This window comes from Camelus dromedarius, chromosome 4 (genome assembly GCF_036321535.1).
Source record: "Camelus dromedarius isolate mCamDro1 chromosome 4, mCamDro1.pat, whole genome shotgun sequence".
Classification (NCBI taxonomy): domain Eukaryota; kingdom Metazoa; phylum Chordata; class Mammalia; order Artiodactyla; family Camelidae; genus Camelus; species Camelus dromedarius.
In genome coordinates this window covers 24,550,206-24,567,726 of record NC_087439.1, presented here as the reverse complement: position 1 = coordinate 24,567,726, position 17,521 = coordinate 24,550,206, and the positions used below count along the sequence as shown (strand labels likewise).

At 38.2% G+C, this 17,521-nt stretch overlaps 1 protein-coding gene across 5 annotated transcripts in view; it reads right to left on the bottom strand.

Annotated features, from left to right (window-relative positions):
* The window catches only part of ARHGAP15 (Rho GTPase activating protein 15), a 575,316-nt gene that overhangs the window by 201,567 nt on the left and 356,228 nt on the right, over positions 1 to 17,521 (bottom strand). For all 5 annotated transcript variants that reach the window (XM_064484735.1, XM_010974707.3, XM_064484738.1 and 2 more), the window contains one exon: positions 7,022 to 7,120. In XM_064484735.1, the coding sequence (XP_064340805.1) occupies positions 7,022 to 7,120 (99 nt within the window). The remainder of the gene's footprint in view (positions 1 to 7,021; positions 7,121 to 17,521) is intronic.

Below are 17,521 nucleotides of genomic sequence, written 5' to 3'. Positions count from 1 at the left end.
TGACCAGAGCCACATTGCTGGATATGTTAGATAGCCTTTCTGGTTATTGAACTGCACAGTCATTTCTACATTAACTTCTGTTATAGTTAAGCTCTCTTTTTTGATAATAAGACTGCTGTGTATTGCTCAGTGTAGATAAACTTCATTAAATGTCACTAATAAATACAGCAAATTAATTAGTAACCATATCTATACACGGAATTTGTGAACATTCAGTGTAATCTTACCATTCGTGGCAAAATGTAACTTACAAGCATTTTCTGGAGCAAGGGTACATTTCTCTGGAACAGGGAAGCAGGTATCAGGTAACTAAGGCAGAGATGGTAACTGGTTTAGTAGTCTGTCTTTTCTTCATTACAAGCCTTAGAAGCATGCCCTTTTATCCACATTTGTTTTCTTAATTGCAAAACACAGCTTTTTTTCTCTCTCTTCACCTTGTCATCTCTGATTTCTTTTGGTTGTCTTTTCCCAGTTTCTCTTTTATACTCTCGCTGGCTGTTTCCTGTTTACTCTTTTTTGATTTTTGTCTTCCCCTCTAGCCCTGAATGTGGCTTTTGTACAGACACAGAGGCCCCAGCATGACAACCCCAAAGAGCCAATTCCAACTTGGACCCAGCACAACACGACTGCTGTCAGGAAGGTGGCTGTCACTGGGGTTGCATTAAAACAAAACAAAACAAAACAAAACACAAAACACCAAAAAGCACTAAATTGGACTTAATTTTAACTCAGAAGTAAAAATGAAGGAAACTTCGCTGCAGACTTCCACAGAGCTTCCTTGAGGGTCATTTCTATTGTGAACGCAAGCAGATGCCTAACTTCAGGCACAAAAAGCCAGCGCTTACAAAAAAGGAACACATAGGTCAGTGCCCTCAGAAACATTTTTGTTCAGTCCACAAATATTCTCTGGGGAAAAAGAAATAGTGCTTATCTTGAACTCTTGGTTTTATTTTTTGAGCATGTAATTTTTATCAGTTTGTTTTGTTTTTGTTACTTTTTTTTCACTCACTGCTTATAAAACTAGCAAGCAGAAGTCTCTCTGGAACAAGATAGAATCATAAAAGTTTTCAAGAATCTCGTCACAAACTAAACAGTACAAATTGCACATTCTTCATGGAAGTATCAGCCTTTGGTGCGTGCCTGGATCCAACTATAATAGATTATCCCAAAGTGGGAAAGAATGAACAGTGCAAAATTAGCAGAACTGGGAGCAGAGCTTGACTAGGGAAGGCATTATGATCTGCCCTTCAGGGTCCTAGATCATCAGGCAATGGGAAAAGACGATGTGGTTTTATTTTTGCAAGTGAACACTTAGCAGTGTCTCAAGAGGCAGACTGGTGCACTGAATCTTAGCATAACAGCTACACTACAATCATGCCTGTTCTTTTTATAATAAATACATACATGCGCATGCCGTACTTAATATGCAAGTGCAATGTATATAAGTAAAACTCCATGTATTTATGCATAGCCCTTGTTCTGAACTTTTGTGACAGGTAAGTATATTCCTGTGTAGGTGTATAACCATAACTTCCTATGATATTAACAAATGCATCCAAATAAATATTCAATTAGAGAAATAGATTTTGCTTATAATGTCATGGGATTCTTAATGTGACTTTCTCCCAAACTTCATGTATCAGCAGAGGAATTACCAAAAAGAAATAGTTAAGGTATAATAATAATTTTAGCCACTCTTTTTCCAAGTTGCTATAATCTACCCAAAGATAACTAATTGTTCAAAGTAAACATTCCACTCTGACCACAAAAGGAATCCATTACACAAACATATAATTCACGGTCATTTTTAGTGGGTTGTAAACAGTTTGGAATGAGCATAAAATGGGACAAAAATCAAAGTGAGCATTTTGAAATGAAAAAGTGTTTGCTACAAAAGGTCAGTCCCTTTGCTTGGCAAACTATGTAGAAAAGCCTGGGAAAATGCTGATCACACAAGCAATGAGGGAATTTTAAAGCCAACAGCCTCCTTGTTTCTTTAAACAGACATCGGAACCTATAACTGGATCCTGTCAAACAAACGACAGCAAAAAAATATAACAGCTGCTAAGAAGTCAAGTTGAGAGATAAAGTTTTCGAGGCTAAGGACCTTCTCAGAAGTAGACTAAAGGTCTTTCTTAAATCTTTAAGCAAGGTTATGGATCCCAGGGTGGCTTTTAGGCACCAAGTCAAATATGTAATTTTGTGTATCATTCTTGTCATAGTATTTTGTGTTCCAGAAAAAAGAGAGGACAAAATTGTCAGTTAGCATCTGCTGAGGCATTCTGTAAAGTAGCTTATAGCTGAAATCATCAGATTTGGAAGATCTGGTATCATTTATTTTTAATTGTGGTAAAAAAAAAACCCACATAACATAAAATTTACCATTTTAACCATTTTTAAGTGTACAGTTAATTGGTGTTAAGTGCCTTCACATAGTTTGCAACAGATCCCTAGGTATTATTTTAAATGTTGTTAAATAGTTTGGGGCATATTAACCAGAACCGGGAATCACAGAGGAAGAATGAGCTGTTAAACCGTATTCCAAAGGATGAATGCCAATCCAAATGAAATTTAAAAATTGTTTTAAAATCAGCCATATTCCCTTACAAACAAAAATATACTGGATGCGTAAAAGTACAATTAGTGTAGAAACACGTTCATTCATTTAGTTAACTCCATTATTACATGGAAGAAGTCTTTGGCCATGTGTGGTGCTGGTGCATAGGAAAAGGACTGGTTTATCACTTGTAGCATATTCTTTTGGATATCTCACACCATGTGACTCCCTGTATCACATTGTCACAACGTGTCAAGGAAATTACCTGGGGAATAAGGTGTAATTAAGCTTCTAGTTTCATTGGGAGACTAAACCCAGAAGAGTGTGCACTTATTATAAAGGGCTTTATAATGTCATTTAAAAATATTTTTTCAATAAAAATTATAAATATTTAGGTGTACAACAAGATAATTTGATAGAAGTATTCATAGCAAAATGACAAGCTAATTCACGTATCATCTCCTCACATAACTACCAATTTTTGTCTGTGATGAGAGCACCTGAAATCCACTCTCTTAGCTTATTTTTAGTATCCAACACAGGTTTGTTAACTCCGGTCATCATGCTTGTGTGTTACATCTCTAAACTTATCCATCCTGCATAACTGCTATTTTGTGCTCTTTGATCTTTCCATTTCCCCTCCCTTATTATGTCATTTTTAAGCAGACAAACTTCTCTGTTTTTATTAGTATTTTGACAGTGGTTCTTCTTTCTTCTAGCGCAGTCTCTAGTCTTTTCATAGCACTTATCACTGTTTAATGTGTATCTGCGCTATGTCCTGAGCTGGTAGTATGGACAATGACGCAGAGTAGGTCCTGAATAGCTACTTGTTGCTGAAATGCAATAAAAAATAGTGTCTGTTACTTCATTCAACCAATATTTATTGTATGCTTACAATTGTCACATATCGAGTGCTCTCTCCAAATAACTGCCCTTCACAAAGAGTAGTCAGTCAGTTACATACTTTTCATAAAGGTAACTATGGAGTAAGGTCTTAGTGCTAATTATACCAGTCCGGACTGAGTACTTTGTTTAGTTCATGTCTCCTAGGTCCTTGTCTCTAAATGATACAGGTGACCCTATTTTTAAGTAAGCAATTTCTATATACTTTTGAGGCCATCAACAACTACAAAAAGTCTTTTATAAAGCACTGAACACTGGACTTCTCCCTGGCTAGGTCTACATACCACCAGTGTGTCACAGTGTCTCCCTCTACATGCTCTTCCCCTAAGACCTCAAAAAAAGTGCCCGATGGTCTCCTGCTTTTGATTGGTTTACCATACATACTGAGCATTAGTTGAACAATAATTCCGTATTTTTGCAGAAATTGCTCTGGAAGAAGAAACATAAATTTTTTTCATTGGCTACTTATGATTTCAGTCTAAAACTGAAAAGGCAAGACAAGGGAAAGTGAACCACTTGAGAGAGTTTTAAAGCCTAACACATGCCTTTACAGTTTGCCCTCCAAGTTTTGTGTGTATTTTCTAGGCTGAGCAGACAATATCAGAAACCACAGAAATAACTCTGATCTAGTTATAATCGTTGTAAGGAGGAGAATGCTCTGGTGGTTTAGAGGAATAAAGGAAATCCAAATCAAGATAAAGAAACGTACTAAACAAGTCATTCGCTAAATTGGTTTACATTCGGCTCACTAAGAGATTTTCTCCTAGGCATATCCAAGAGATGCAAAATTTGAAATAAAACTAATACTGCTTTACCAGGGATGAATAAAGAGTGTATCTGGTGTCAACCACTGGGTAGAATTTCCCTGGGAGGACTAGAGGAGCATGATGAGCAAATTGGTTCTGCCAAATGCAAGGAAGTAACTGAATGAATGAATGAATGAATGGAGGAATGGAGGCATGGAGGGAGGACCGAAAGAATAAAGGGTGAGATCTGCCCTCCTGATGTTGTTTACTTGAAATCAAGCATGTAAGACGCATTTGAAAAATACAGCTACAGTTTGTAAATGATTTTTTTAAGATGGGAGAAATAATCTCAAGAAAAAAGAGAGAAAGGAAACAAATCTTTTTTCTTGTTGTTGTTTGTTTCTCTTTTGGTTTGTTTTTATAGCAGCTGATGTGCTGCTATAGTGAGTACTGAGGCCATTTCCCTAAGACTGTGAGAGTAAACACACAGTTTTTATTAAATGTGCCTTTCTCGTAACTGGTCCATAAGCATTTCACATGACTCTGCAGTTGAATACCTTGCCTGGAAGAGGGTCTGGCCATTAGAGGGAGGGCCCTAGATATGCTGAGTCCAGACGTGCTGGGAGACTTGGCACCTTTATACGCTGCTTCTTAATACCAACCCCAGCATAAAATGTCATCAGAAGCCTGCATAAATATTGGACTTAGATTCACATAAATTATTTCTGTCCTGAGGTGCTTTATGCCAGAATTTAGTAAAAACAACACTTTGAGTAAATAGAGTTGGCCTATAAATGTAAGAATATTAATCCAACAAAATGATCATAGAAAAATATAATCAAAAGTACACACTTGTAAATCTTGCAGTGATGTGAGAGGTTTATCTTGTGCCTCTGAGTTTTTATTGAACGTTTCCATAGAGTTCCTTTAAGCTGACACTGCCAGAGTGCTCCGAGTTATCTGTTGCTTTATGGAACTGTAGTCTTTGTGTTTCATTAAAACACTTAGGAATTATTTTAATAATCATTTGTGTGATTAGTACTTGTTTAGCTGAATCTACAAATTCATTTTAAGAGCAAACATTGGGACAATGAAATATAATGCCAAATATGAAGGCTCCTGTCAGCAAAAACATTGTCTTATTTTATTAAAAGTCACCAACAAAATACCATGATCCAAACATACAGTTTCTATTTATGGGCACGTCCTGCTCTGCAATATTATGGTATCAGCATGCCACAAAGCTGTATCTAGAAGAGTTTTCATTGGGGTATGTAGGTAAATAGAGACATATAGAACCCTGGTTTTTATGTGCACACATCTTATTAGGTACAGCTTCCCCCAAAGTCCTATTTGGATTTTTGTTCTAATATGACAGTGCTCACACCATCAGTACTGAGTATTTACAAGTGAATGAAGATTTCCTGAAAATGATGATAATGTAGCTATTGGAAATAATAACATTATAACACTTTCAGTGATCCGTTTGGCTTTAAGTACTTATTAAATAATATTTATTCCTAAAATATGTACTTACAAATTAAATGAGATTGCAACATGCAATAAAAATACATTTCCCTCTAAATTCCAGTTGACTCCGTTCCTCACAGATAACTCTCCTTGTGTTCATTCTGTTTTTACTGTTTTCTACTCTCCGAGCTCTCAGCCCTTCTCTCCGGTGTGTTGATATGCTTTTCCCCAAAGCTGCTCACTTTATCTCCTTTCCCTACCCACTCGTCCCCTTTTTGTTATTCTCTCACTCCCTACTGATATGGGAATAATGGGATCCCAAGGCTGTCCTTACAGTATAATTAAAGTATGAATTTCCAGGAGTTGGAAATTGCAGACCATTTTTATTATGTTTCTATAATAAATCCAGGTAACACTGAGAGAATTAAAATGGCTTTTCCCTAGCAGATAACTTGGTAAAGATTTTTTCCCTTGATTCTATTGTTTTAAGAGACTGGGAGCTGAAAATGGGAATAGATTCACCAATTCTCTGTCTGAAAACACCTCTATCTTTCACATGATATATATCCCCCTAGATCCTGGGAATATGCTGTAAACTTGTAACAGATGGTGATGAAGCTTCACATTTTTACACAATACATTTTTTGAGATTCTGCATCTACCGTATGTATCTTCCAGGGAAAATGACCTTGAATGAATGAAGTCATCATCTGAAGTAAAAACACCCCACAGATAGACCAGCATAGAAATCATGAGTCAGTTGGGTTTTGTTTTGTTCCCTCAGCAAGATGAAATAATTTCAGATGGAAAACAAAATGAAACATAGGAATCAGAGTTCATCTTGACACCGGAGGTGTGTCTGTTTATTGTTCCAGGAAAACCAGTTAGTCGTATTCTGTACTGAACAGATACACGTGGAAGATGGAATATCACTGTTTGCAAGTAGCAATGCTATTTGCTTCACTTGGGTAATGTTGGGGGCTTACCAAAATTTGTTCTGGCACAACGTCTCCCAGCATGAATGTTAGGAGGGTTCTAACACTGTGAGAGCTGATATTTTATGAATGTTTTATCACTGGCGAGAACACAAGAAGTTTGCAATTGAATCAACAACATGTCAGACAGAAAAAAATATTAAAAAAAAGAACATTAGTGGGAATTATTGATGTCCCTACTGTGAAACCAAACTGAAGTTAATAAGAAATTTGATCCTCTTAACCGATTAACGAAAGTCAAGTTTTAATTGCATGGCTTCCCAGACAAATCAAGTGGTGCTGTTAACCTGAGAACTGGTTGTGTGGAGGGTGCAGTATTGGGGGAAATGACTGCATATTCAGTTACCCACCTCTTTTTTCGACAGCTTCAATGCATTGCTTTACAAACCGTGGAACTGTGGAATTTTCACGTTCACACACTGTGTGCAGATGAGAGCCAAAAATTTGATCTGCAAAAGAAACAAAGATGAGCTTCATTAAAATCCAAGCTTGCGTTGTTCTTTAATTTGATTCTGTTTCCATATCCACTGCATGATGAAATTTGCATCTTGCATAGGAATCGATTTTTTGCTTTAATTCCAAAGTGTCTACCGCAGACATACAAGACCATAACTCCCTCTTTTAGGGAACAGGACTCCAGGCCCAGAGAAGGAAAACGAACCCCCTGCCATTGATTAGGCAGGGATGACAAAGTAAAGTTGTAGTCTCTCTGGGCTTAACTTTGTTGTCTATAAAGTAATGACAGGGAATTGAGGAAACTTCTACAAAATAATTAATCTTAGTGAATTCGTGTCTTGAGTGTTTGAGAAGAAATTTATCAATGGTCATCAAAATTATGAAGTTGTTAGTATGTTTAGAAGATTCGTTCCGTGGCTCAATGACCCCTGAAGGACCAACTTCCAGGAGGCTTGCTCTGAAGTGAATTTCTTCCCATTTGTCCTGCCGTGAATGCCCTTCCTCATCTCTCCTCTAAGTATCCTCTTTCCTTTAGGGCTCAGCTCAGATGGCACCTCCTCCACCAACTCTATCCTTCCTAGCTCAGCTTTCTGTCTCTTATAACCTAGGTTCTTTGGAATACCGGTTCCTCGGGATGTTAATGGGCAATTTGGGGGAAAGAGCCTGTGATCAAAATGATTTAGCAACATTGGATTAAAAAAGTTAAACAGATTTCTCTCACGTGTATTTCTTTTCAGAGCCTGCGTCATGCCGACGGGCACTAGCGATCTCCAGGCGGGACTGGAGGATGCACTACATCCCAAACTTACTTGAGCAAGATCTTTTTATTTCAAAGGGCGTATCTCCAGACTAATGCTGCTGAGAACACACTCTGTGAAATTCTAGCCTAGCCCTCTCATTTGGAGCATGATTTATGTTACTGGGCTTCATGTATTTACATTTATGATATATGGAACGTACTTTCTCAAAGCAGTTTCTGAGCGCTGCATTGTCTACATGTGATGGTCACCAGTGCCCAGAACAGATTTGGGCCCATGAGATTCATGCAAATATTTTTTTAACTTGTGGTAAAATATATATAACATAAACGTTTACCATTTAAACCACTTTTATGTGTACAGTTCAGTGGCATTAAGTACATGTGCATTATTGTGTAAACATCACCAGCACCCATTTCCAGAACCTTTTTACACAACTTTGTAAACTGACTATATTTCAATAAAAATATATATGAGGAAAAAAAAACAGCAGAGATGTTGATTAGTGATAATGAAACAAATATTTCGAAGATTCAAGGGCTTCCCATCTTGCAAAGAATGAACTCCAATTCCCTATCACTATTTCCAAGGCAGTATGACCTGACCTTCCTGATTTCCTGATTTCATTTGCTTTCTCTCTGCTCTCTCTGCCCTCTCTGAGACAAGCTCATCACTTGCCTGCCGCTACTCTGTAGACATTGCTGATTTTTGTCCAGCCCAAGCACACTTCTGCCTCAGGACTTTGCACTTGTTATTTCCTCTTCATGGAACGCTATTGCCCTAGCTCTCTGATCAAATGTCTCCTTATTGCAGCCTTTCCCACTCACTTTTAAAAAAAAAACAAAACTGCCAAGCACTGCCAATAGGAACTCTCCATACTGCCTCTGCCTTACTTTTCTGTGAGCACTTTTCTCCACTCAACATATTAAATTGATATGTTTACAAGTTAGTTGCTTCCCTTGCATAGAATGCAAAACCTGGGAGAGTAAAGATTATTCCTATTTCCTTTATTACTGGATCCACAGTAACTCAACAATGTTAGCATATATGAGAAGTTCAATAAATATTTATTAAATTATTGACTGCAAGATATCATTAGTAGAGGTCTTAAATAAGTTTAAAATATATTTGTAGCAGAAATGGAAAGAAAAATAGCATAACAGATTGCTAAATGATACGTTACCACAAAGGGGTAGTCAACATGGACTGTAGTGAGGCTTCAACAAACTCATGGTTTTCATCTATTTCTTAGAAAAGGTGATGGCTTGAATTGAGTACAACTCAGCAGGGAAGGAAGCAATTAAGGCAAAGCACTAATAATAATGTCCTTCAATATGGAAACATGCATTTTCATCCAAGAGACAGAAAGAAGATAAGCTCAAAACCCATCAACATTGTGTAGAGAAGTGGGAAATAGTTACGGATATTTGCTTTGAATACTTGGTCAAGTAACAAAGATTTGTTTAAAAACAGTGAATCATCACTGTAAGAAAGAATGACATAAAATATTATTTAAGGAAAATAATCCAGAACTTCAGATTGGATACTTTAAATTGGCTAGAGATTATAGGCAGGAAGAAAGGTTACAAAGTATAAAATCCTTTAAAAGAAATCATAATTTAAATTTTACAAACATTCATTGAGTATCTTCTATACTTATAGCAATGAGGTAGGCATATTAGTTTGTGAAAGAGATACCAAGAAGTTTATAATACTGTAGGGCTAACAGAAATATTCAAACAAACAAAAAATAGAATATAACAAGTATCATAAAAGGTACTCAATGCTAAGAAAGATGTTCTATACTATAGGTATTTTTGTGTCATTTAGTGGGAATGACATGTTGGGCGGGTAGGGTCAGGGGAAGTTTATGAGATGGAGATCATTCAAGAAAAATAGATTCCTATCTGGAGAGAGATTTCTTTTTTTTTTTTTTTTCTCTTGATAGGTAGATACCAGAAGATTATGGAGATGAAGGCATTCTAGGGTATTTACTCTTTTAATCATTGTGTTATTTTCAAAAAAAAAAAAAAATCCTAAGTACATGCTCTTTGTCAGGAGCTAGGAAAGTCACTAGTAACATAATAACCAAGACTCAAAGTTTCTTGTCTAGTGGAGCATCATATAAGTAAACAGATAAGAACATGTCATCGTGAAAATTACCATTCCTGGGGAAGAAGTGATGCACTGGGAGCATGTGATGGGGGATCTGAACAGCTGTGGGTGCCCATGGAAGACTCCCCAGAGAAGAACTGAATCTTCAAGGATAAGTAAGACAAACTGGAGTGGTCAGAGAGGGGACAAAAGGGAATCTGGGGAAGATGAAGGAGAGGCAGACAAACACATCAGTGATTAGAAGAATGGTAAGAAGAATGTGGTGTGCTGAGGGAAACACTCATTCTTTCTTATTTAGAGAAATCTTGATTTATTAAGCTTTAAAAGGAGATAAAGACTGTGTTATGAAAGGTCTTAAACATTAAGTGAAGTAGATTAAATTATTTGAGAGCATGCAAATTACATTGATTTCTTAAACAAACGCTATTCCCCTCCCAACTTCTTTCTTGTTTTTAGAGTCCACTCATAAGACAGAACCTGAAAATGTTCTCCATTGATTTCTGCCTCCCTTGCAGCTTTAGATAGACAGTTTAGAATAGATAGTTCTGGTTGGGAAAGTATAATGGGAAGTGACTTTGGAAGCTGTGAGAGAAAACTTTTTTCTCTAATAAAAGTAGAGGGGTGTATGAAGACATTCAATCTTTTTTCCTTCCTGCTTTGAACATCACTGTGCAATCATGTGATACCTGGAGCTACTGCTGCAATCTTGTCACCATGAGGCGAGAAGCATGCAAACAAAAGCTAAACATGATAAAAGAGAAGCTACAAAAGCCCCGAGATCTCAAAGGTATTGTTGAACTTCTAAACCAATCCTAAAATACATTCTCTAGATTCTTACTATACGAGATAATACAAATAATTTTTAAGCGGGTATTCTATCACCTGTAACCAAATGGCTCATAACCAGATAAGGGGCACAGATTGTGAAGAAGACTGGACACAAGGAGACTTGTCAAGAAGCTAATGTGATTGCCCAGGAAGGTGTTATGAAGACCAAAATCAAGATAGGCTTATGGTAAATTTAATCTTTGTTGAGAATTCTTCTCATCTCTGAATTAGATTCATACATTCACCACCTTTGCGATGTGACTTTGTGGTAAAACTCACTAGAGTGGGCAACACTTATTTCCCTCATTTTGCTGCTATTAGGTTTGGCTATATGACTTGCCATGGATACAAGTCCTGTCAGCTTAAAGCAGAGCTGCCCATTCAAGCCTGTCCTAGATTACCTGACCCACAGACACATGAAACATGAATGCTTTTTGCTGTTTGCCACTGAGATCCTGTGTCTGTTTGTTAGGCAGCAATAGCTTGCTGATAAAAGAGGACCATAGGAGTATGGGTATTTGGTGATCTAAGTTATGCTATGAGAATGGAAATAAAGAGAGTTGACAGGACATGAAAACCAAAATGTGGGAGCAAATAGAGAAAACATTTCTAAATTTGCCAAGAATGTGGAATTATGCATCCATTTAGAGTCAACCCTAAGGAGGAATCTCAAAGGAAATTTCTCTCACCTTAAAATTTAAACTCATTATGTTTTACGTTGTATTATGGCACTTCTTAATCTGTATTCTCTCCAGATCAATTCAATTCTATCTAATTCAATTCAGTGAATATTTCATGAGCACCTACCATATGCTGGACATTGTAAAGAAGGTGAAGATTGATTCACTCATTTGTAACTATTACATGCCCACTATAAGCCAGACACTGTGCTTCAGCCCAAAAATGCAATGATGCATGAAGCACGATCCCCTATAGTCTGGGGGGGAGAACATCTCTCACAAAGTTATAATATGATGTGATTAGTGCTGCTGCAAAGGTGCTTAATAATAACATTGAAGATTTATTACATTAAGTCAGGCAAGGTTCGAAGTACCTTATATATTCTTATTTAATCTTTATAGCAATCCTTAACCCTTTGGTGGTAGACACTATTATCATCCTGATTTTACAGGAAAGGAAACTGAGGCATAAGGTTTTTGAGTCATTTGTCCCTACTTACAAAACATAAGGCTCTTAAAAAAGAAAGAAAGAAAGAAAGAAAGAAAGAAAGAAAGAAAGAAAGAAAGAAGAAAGAAAGAAAGAAAGAAAGAAGGAAAGAAAGAAAGAAAGATAAGGACCTGAACTAAGACAATGGAGAGATGAGAGATGGGGCGATTCAGTGGGATCTGTAAACTGGGTGCAGGAGGTGAGCTAACCCACTAGGCAAAGAGGACGTTCAAGTTTCTTGCTTGGGTGAAGGAGACTAAGACGAAGAAACCTGAGGGTTTGGAGAAGAGTAGAGAGACTGATATTTAGAAGTTAGGATAAGCATTTCAGCAACAGTAGAACGGTGATGGGATTTCAAGGTGAAAAGTTCTCATGCGATTTTGTCAATTCAGAGGCTATTGGTGATCATAAGAAAAATGGCTTTAGTAAAATAAAACTAAGAAGCAGATATTTTGGTCAAGATTTGAAGAGAAGGTGAGGAAGTAGAGACAGCAAATAGACTCCGTTTTAACGAAGTTTAGTGGTGGGAATTCATTAATTATAAAGAATGATGGGACTTGGAGAAAGATTCCGAGCTGGGGTGGATAGGAGAGGCTTTTAATTGCAGGGTATTTCTGATGGCCAGAATGCTCTTGAGGGGGTGAGGTGGCTATTTTCCGTTGTTATAATGCCAGAAGTGGGGGAGGTGCATTACTGCCACTTACTGGGTGGTCCAGGCAAGTGCAGGCAATCCCTCACTGGGAAAGGAAACAGTCCCTCCCTGATTGCCACTGTCGCCCTGGTGAAAAAAGAGCCTGGATATACTGAACTTCCACTGCTGGAAGACAGAGATTAGTTACCAGAAAAGCCAAAAAAATTTCATCTTACTTCTATCCTGTCTTTAAAGGGGATATAGTCACCCAATAAGGTATGGCTCTGGAGCATAAGGAGCTAGCCCTCCAGGTGAGCCTGATTAAATCAAAGGCAGTCATGTGGCCCAAGCTGGGTCAGTGCAACTTTCTCTCCAAAAGTTTTAGAACTGGGACACTACAGCTGAGGTTGTATCAGAGAAACTATCTGCTTCAGGAATTTGAATTGTCAGGCTTTCTAGAATTAGACAATGGGGCCCAAGGGCAGCCATTTGGGGGGATAGCCATGTGCAACGAGTGAGTGGGTACAGAAACTAATTTGCATAGAGAGGTGAATGAAACAGATACACCTCAACTCCTTACTTCCTGAAGCTTAGGCACCATACATGGTTGCCATGGGGTGCATTAGAAATTAGAGAGAATTTCAGTTCAGTGCTACCAAATAAATTTGACTAGAACATGGACATAGCATTGTCCAGAAGGTTTCAACAGAAGGCTCACAATCACAATAGAAAGGGCCAGACTTTGGAAGATAACTCAGTGAGGTCGCCTGTTACAGATGACACTGGTTAGGAAGAGTACGTTGGTTGTCTGTTGGTGTTGCTGGCCCTGGAACTATTCTTCTACCCTCTGGTAAGAACACTTTGGTTTTCCTTGGGGATGACACTTTCTCATTTTGCTGCCATTTGACTCCATCAGCTCCAGCTCCAGCTCCAGGGAGGTGCATGCATTTCCTCCTTCTGGCCACAGTGATTGGTTCAGATGTGAGTTGGGAAACTATGAGGATACGAGTCTGAGCTTCCAGAAGTTATGGTGCCACCCTCTGGGAAAACATGCTGGAGAATTAAGCCAACAGAGTGGAAGACAGAGCTGAGGGATGGAGGAGATAAAGATTTGATAGCATTCTGTGCCCACAGATCCAGTCACTCCTGAAACTATCCTTGTTCCTTGGACTTTTCCGTTAAGTAGTCCAATAAATTCCACTCCTACGTTTGCAGTTTAGACAAGTTTCTTCCCATTACCACTAAGAGAAACTTGACTACGACACTAGCTTTCAACATTATATGATGAATTTCATGACGTGGGGGAGATGATAATACACATGAAATGCCTTTGCAAAGTAGAACATGCTATCAAAAGGCAGTAAATCATAGAGATTTAGCTAAAACAGCATTACCAATTTAGGGGCTCTTGTAGGATTGCCACCCACCTGTAAATATGATACAGTCCATATTTTGATACGCCAAGGAAGACCATTAGATTTTAGGAACGTGTTTGAACCACAGAACCTTCTACCTTAAAACCTTCTACCACATAGGGAAAGGGGGAGTGAGAGAGAAGGTATTTTGTTTACTTGGCAAGTACCGATGATCTAGCTTTTGCCCCCTAAACTTCCATGCCTGGTATCCTGGCACAACATTAAGGATGATTTCTGCTTTTCCCCTCCTTATGGTATTCCCCAAAAGGGAGCAGTCCCAGAACCCTGAGCTTCCGACTCCCCATCTATAGTCCCATCTGTGGGCTCACTGGTAATCCTTTCTTCCTCTCTTAACAACTTTTTGTATTTAGAAAACACCTCTTGCTAGGGGTGCCAATATTTTCAGAATGCTCTGCACATGCCTATGGCCTTGGCTGGTGTGATCATTACATCTTTGTTCTCCTGCTTCAGCACTTGTACCAGGGGTGGCAGGCAACACATTGGTTGGAGAAAATCCATTTTCTGTAATTTTTCTTTGAAAGCATCTTTTGGTGAGAAAAACAAATAGACCTTCCACATGACTGCACTTACAAATCATGTTGTTTACATAATGAATTGGAGTTTAACCAGGGAATGGTGGTTTTTAATCTTTAGGCTCTCAAACTTTTGACCGATTTAGTTAGTTCATCAGCATAACCAGGTTAAGTCCCCCGGATTACAAATTAGCTTCATTCTCCCTCATCTCTGCTATATATTTTTTGACAAATTATGGTAAGAACACCCAGTAATGGGATCTTTGTCAGTTAGATTCCAAATGAATCAAAACTACGAGTAAAACTACTCAATAGAGGCAGTTAAATGTTCAAATAATGTGACGGCATTATCATCATTTACGCAGGGAGACAGTCTCCATGTGCTTTTCAAAATGATGTTATTCTGCTTTCAGGAGAGAGGGCCACTGCAGCTACTCCAGTACATTTTAAAGAAGAAAAACAAAGCACCTAAAACTGCACATACATGAAGAATAAAGAGAGAAGAAGAGAAAACAACGACAACAAACTGAACTGTCCAGTCTCTCTCTCACACACACACACACACACACACACACACACACACACACACACACACATATCAGTCAGTCACTTTGGAAATGAGGCACATTCATTAAGGTTTTGGGCTGTAATAGGAAAAAAAATACACCGTGGCTATCTTAAGCGAAGAAAAAATTATGCAAATGATATTGAAAATCGGGGTAGAAGAAAACTCACAGAATTTACTAGGAACTAAAAGTAATTTATAAATTCCTCAAAGAAATTACTGGAGCTGAGGGGCCAGTCTAGGAGATGTTTCATCTAAGGTTCTCAGGAGATCCGTGAAATAAGAGAGAAGAAATAGAGCAAGTGTGTTGAAACTCTGAGAGCTGGGCCAGAATGCTGTTTTCACTGTCACCCTCACCACCAGTACTGTCTTCTCTTCATCAACTGCTCAAGATTTGAAGTTCCAATAAGAGAATGTCCAGTTGGCTAAGGTTTTGTTTAAAACATGGGTTGGGATGAGACAAAAATAATAGCCTTTGTAGCTTCCATAGTAGGTAGCATTCACTTGTAAATTTTCTTCCTTCAGAATGCCATACACGAGCAGGTCGTCTGCCAACAGGTTGCTATAAGAGCCAGGCAGTGGACACTGGAAGCAAAATTAATATTCTCAACATGGGAGATTTCAGGAATTTAACTGAATTCATCTTTTGATTTTAAACCATAAGTGGCATTTGGTTTTCCTTTTGAGAGCAGGTTTCCAAACCCAAACTTTCAGATTGCTTATCAGGGAATCCTATTTCTACTCTTATATTTTCTCCACTTCTATCCTTCACATTCTTCTTTTCTTCACCTTTAAAATACTCATCATATGATAATTCTCCCACAACTTTACTAAGAACTTTTGGAGAAGTAGGTGATTTATGTTAAGTATTATAGTTTACTGGTATCTTATGTCTTTGAATTAAGAGACAGAAAAATATGCTTAACGCTAAAACACTGGTACTGAATTTAATCAATATTAAGTGCTTCAAACGGTACTGCATTATCTTATGATGCCTCAAGGTTTTTATTACAAATGTAAGAGGCAAGTTCAGGAAAAAGCTGAATTATTCTAAGCAGTTTGGAATCTAAATAGATAGTAATTTTAAACAAATTCACTTCTGTGTATAGTTACCCCTCACACGTTTATTCGTATTTTTGGAGCTCATCTAACCTAACAGATTTTAAAGTCTCTGGTGGAAAATGATACTGTCTACTCTGGAAAGACTGGCCTGGAAGGGACCGGCCTAGACTCTAGGAAGAAAAGCCCCCCAGACCAGGGCAGGCTGTGGTCTGCAGCTTCCAAGTTGGACAGTTGGCTGCAAGGGTAGCATCATTTGACAAGGACAGCTCAAAGTCCTTGGGTTTCAGAGACAGGCTAGCTGCCACCCAGACAGAATGACGACTTCTCCAGTCCTTTCCATTGTTTCTCTTTCTTCCCTTTTCAGGATTCCGGCAGTTTCCACCTTCCACAATTTCTCTCTAAATCCCAAGCAATACTTCTAAAGTTCCCTTTGGTCTTTCACTTTAAGCTCCTAAACTCTCATTAAAATAGCTCTCACATCAATTTTGGTCCAATGAATGCAATGGACATTTTGGTGGATCAGCCAGGAAGAAATTTATATCTTAAATGAAGAGTTTACTAACCCCAATGTAACAATGAGGATAACATTTTTCTACATTGTCTACCTTAGGAAACACTTTGTCCTATACTTCTCCCTCCCTCTGCTTTTCCAAAGCAGCGCAATACATAAATACACACACACGCACGCATACACAGAATCACAACAGTATAGAGAATGGGTTTGATCAAGTGAATATTACTGCATTTTTGTATTCTTCCATTCAATCTATCCACCCCTGAGTATTTTTCAGTGACTGCTGGGGATGGAATAATTAATGAAACACTCTCTGTCTTCACATAGCCTGTATGTGGAAACAGTGGGGGAAACAAACACATAAAAGCATTAATATAAAATATAGTGTCAGATGGTGATAGGTGCTATGTGAAAATAAAGTAAGCCAGGGAGATGGAGAGCAAGAGAGAGGTGTTGTCGGGGAAGATGTTTGCGAGGCAATGGCACTGAGCAAAGACCCAAAGAAGTGAAGGCATGAGCCATACCAATGCATAGGCAGAACATTTAATCAGAGGAGTAGCAAGCGGGAGTAAGTGGAGTAACCTGGAGGAGCAGCAAGAAGGCCAGCGTGGCTGGAGTGAAGTGCCAAACGGGAAGTATGGTTGTGGAAGAAATTGAAAAGGTAGCCTGGGGGTCAAAGCAGATAGGACCCTATGGGTTATAGGAAGGACAATAGGTATTATTTTAAGTATGATTTTATTCCAAATAACTGGAAATCATTGAGCAGAGAAGTGACTTAGAGTGATTTAGGTTTTTAAATGATCTTT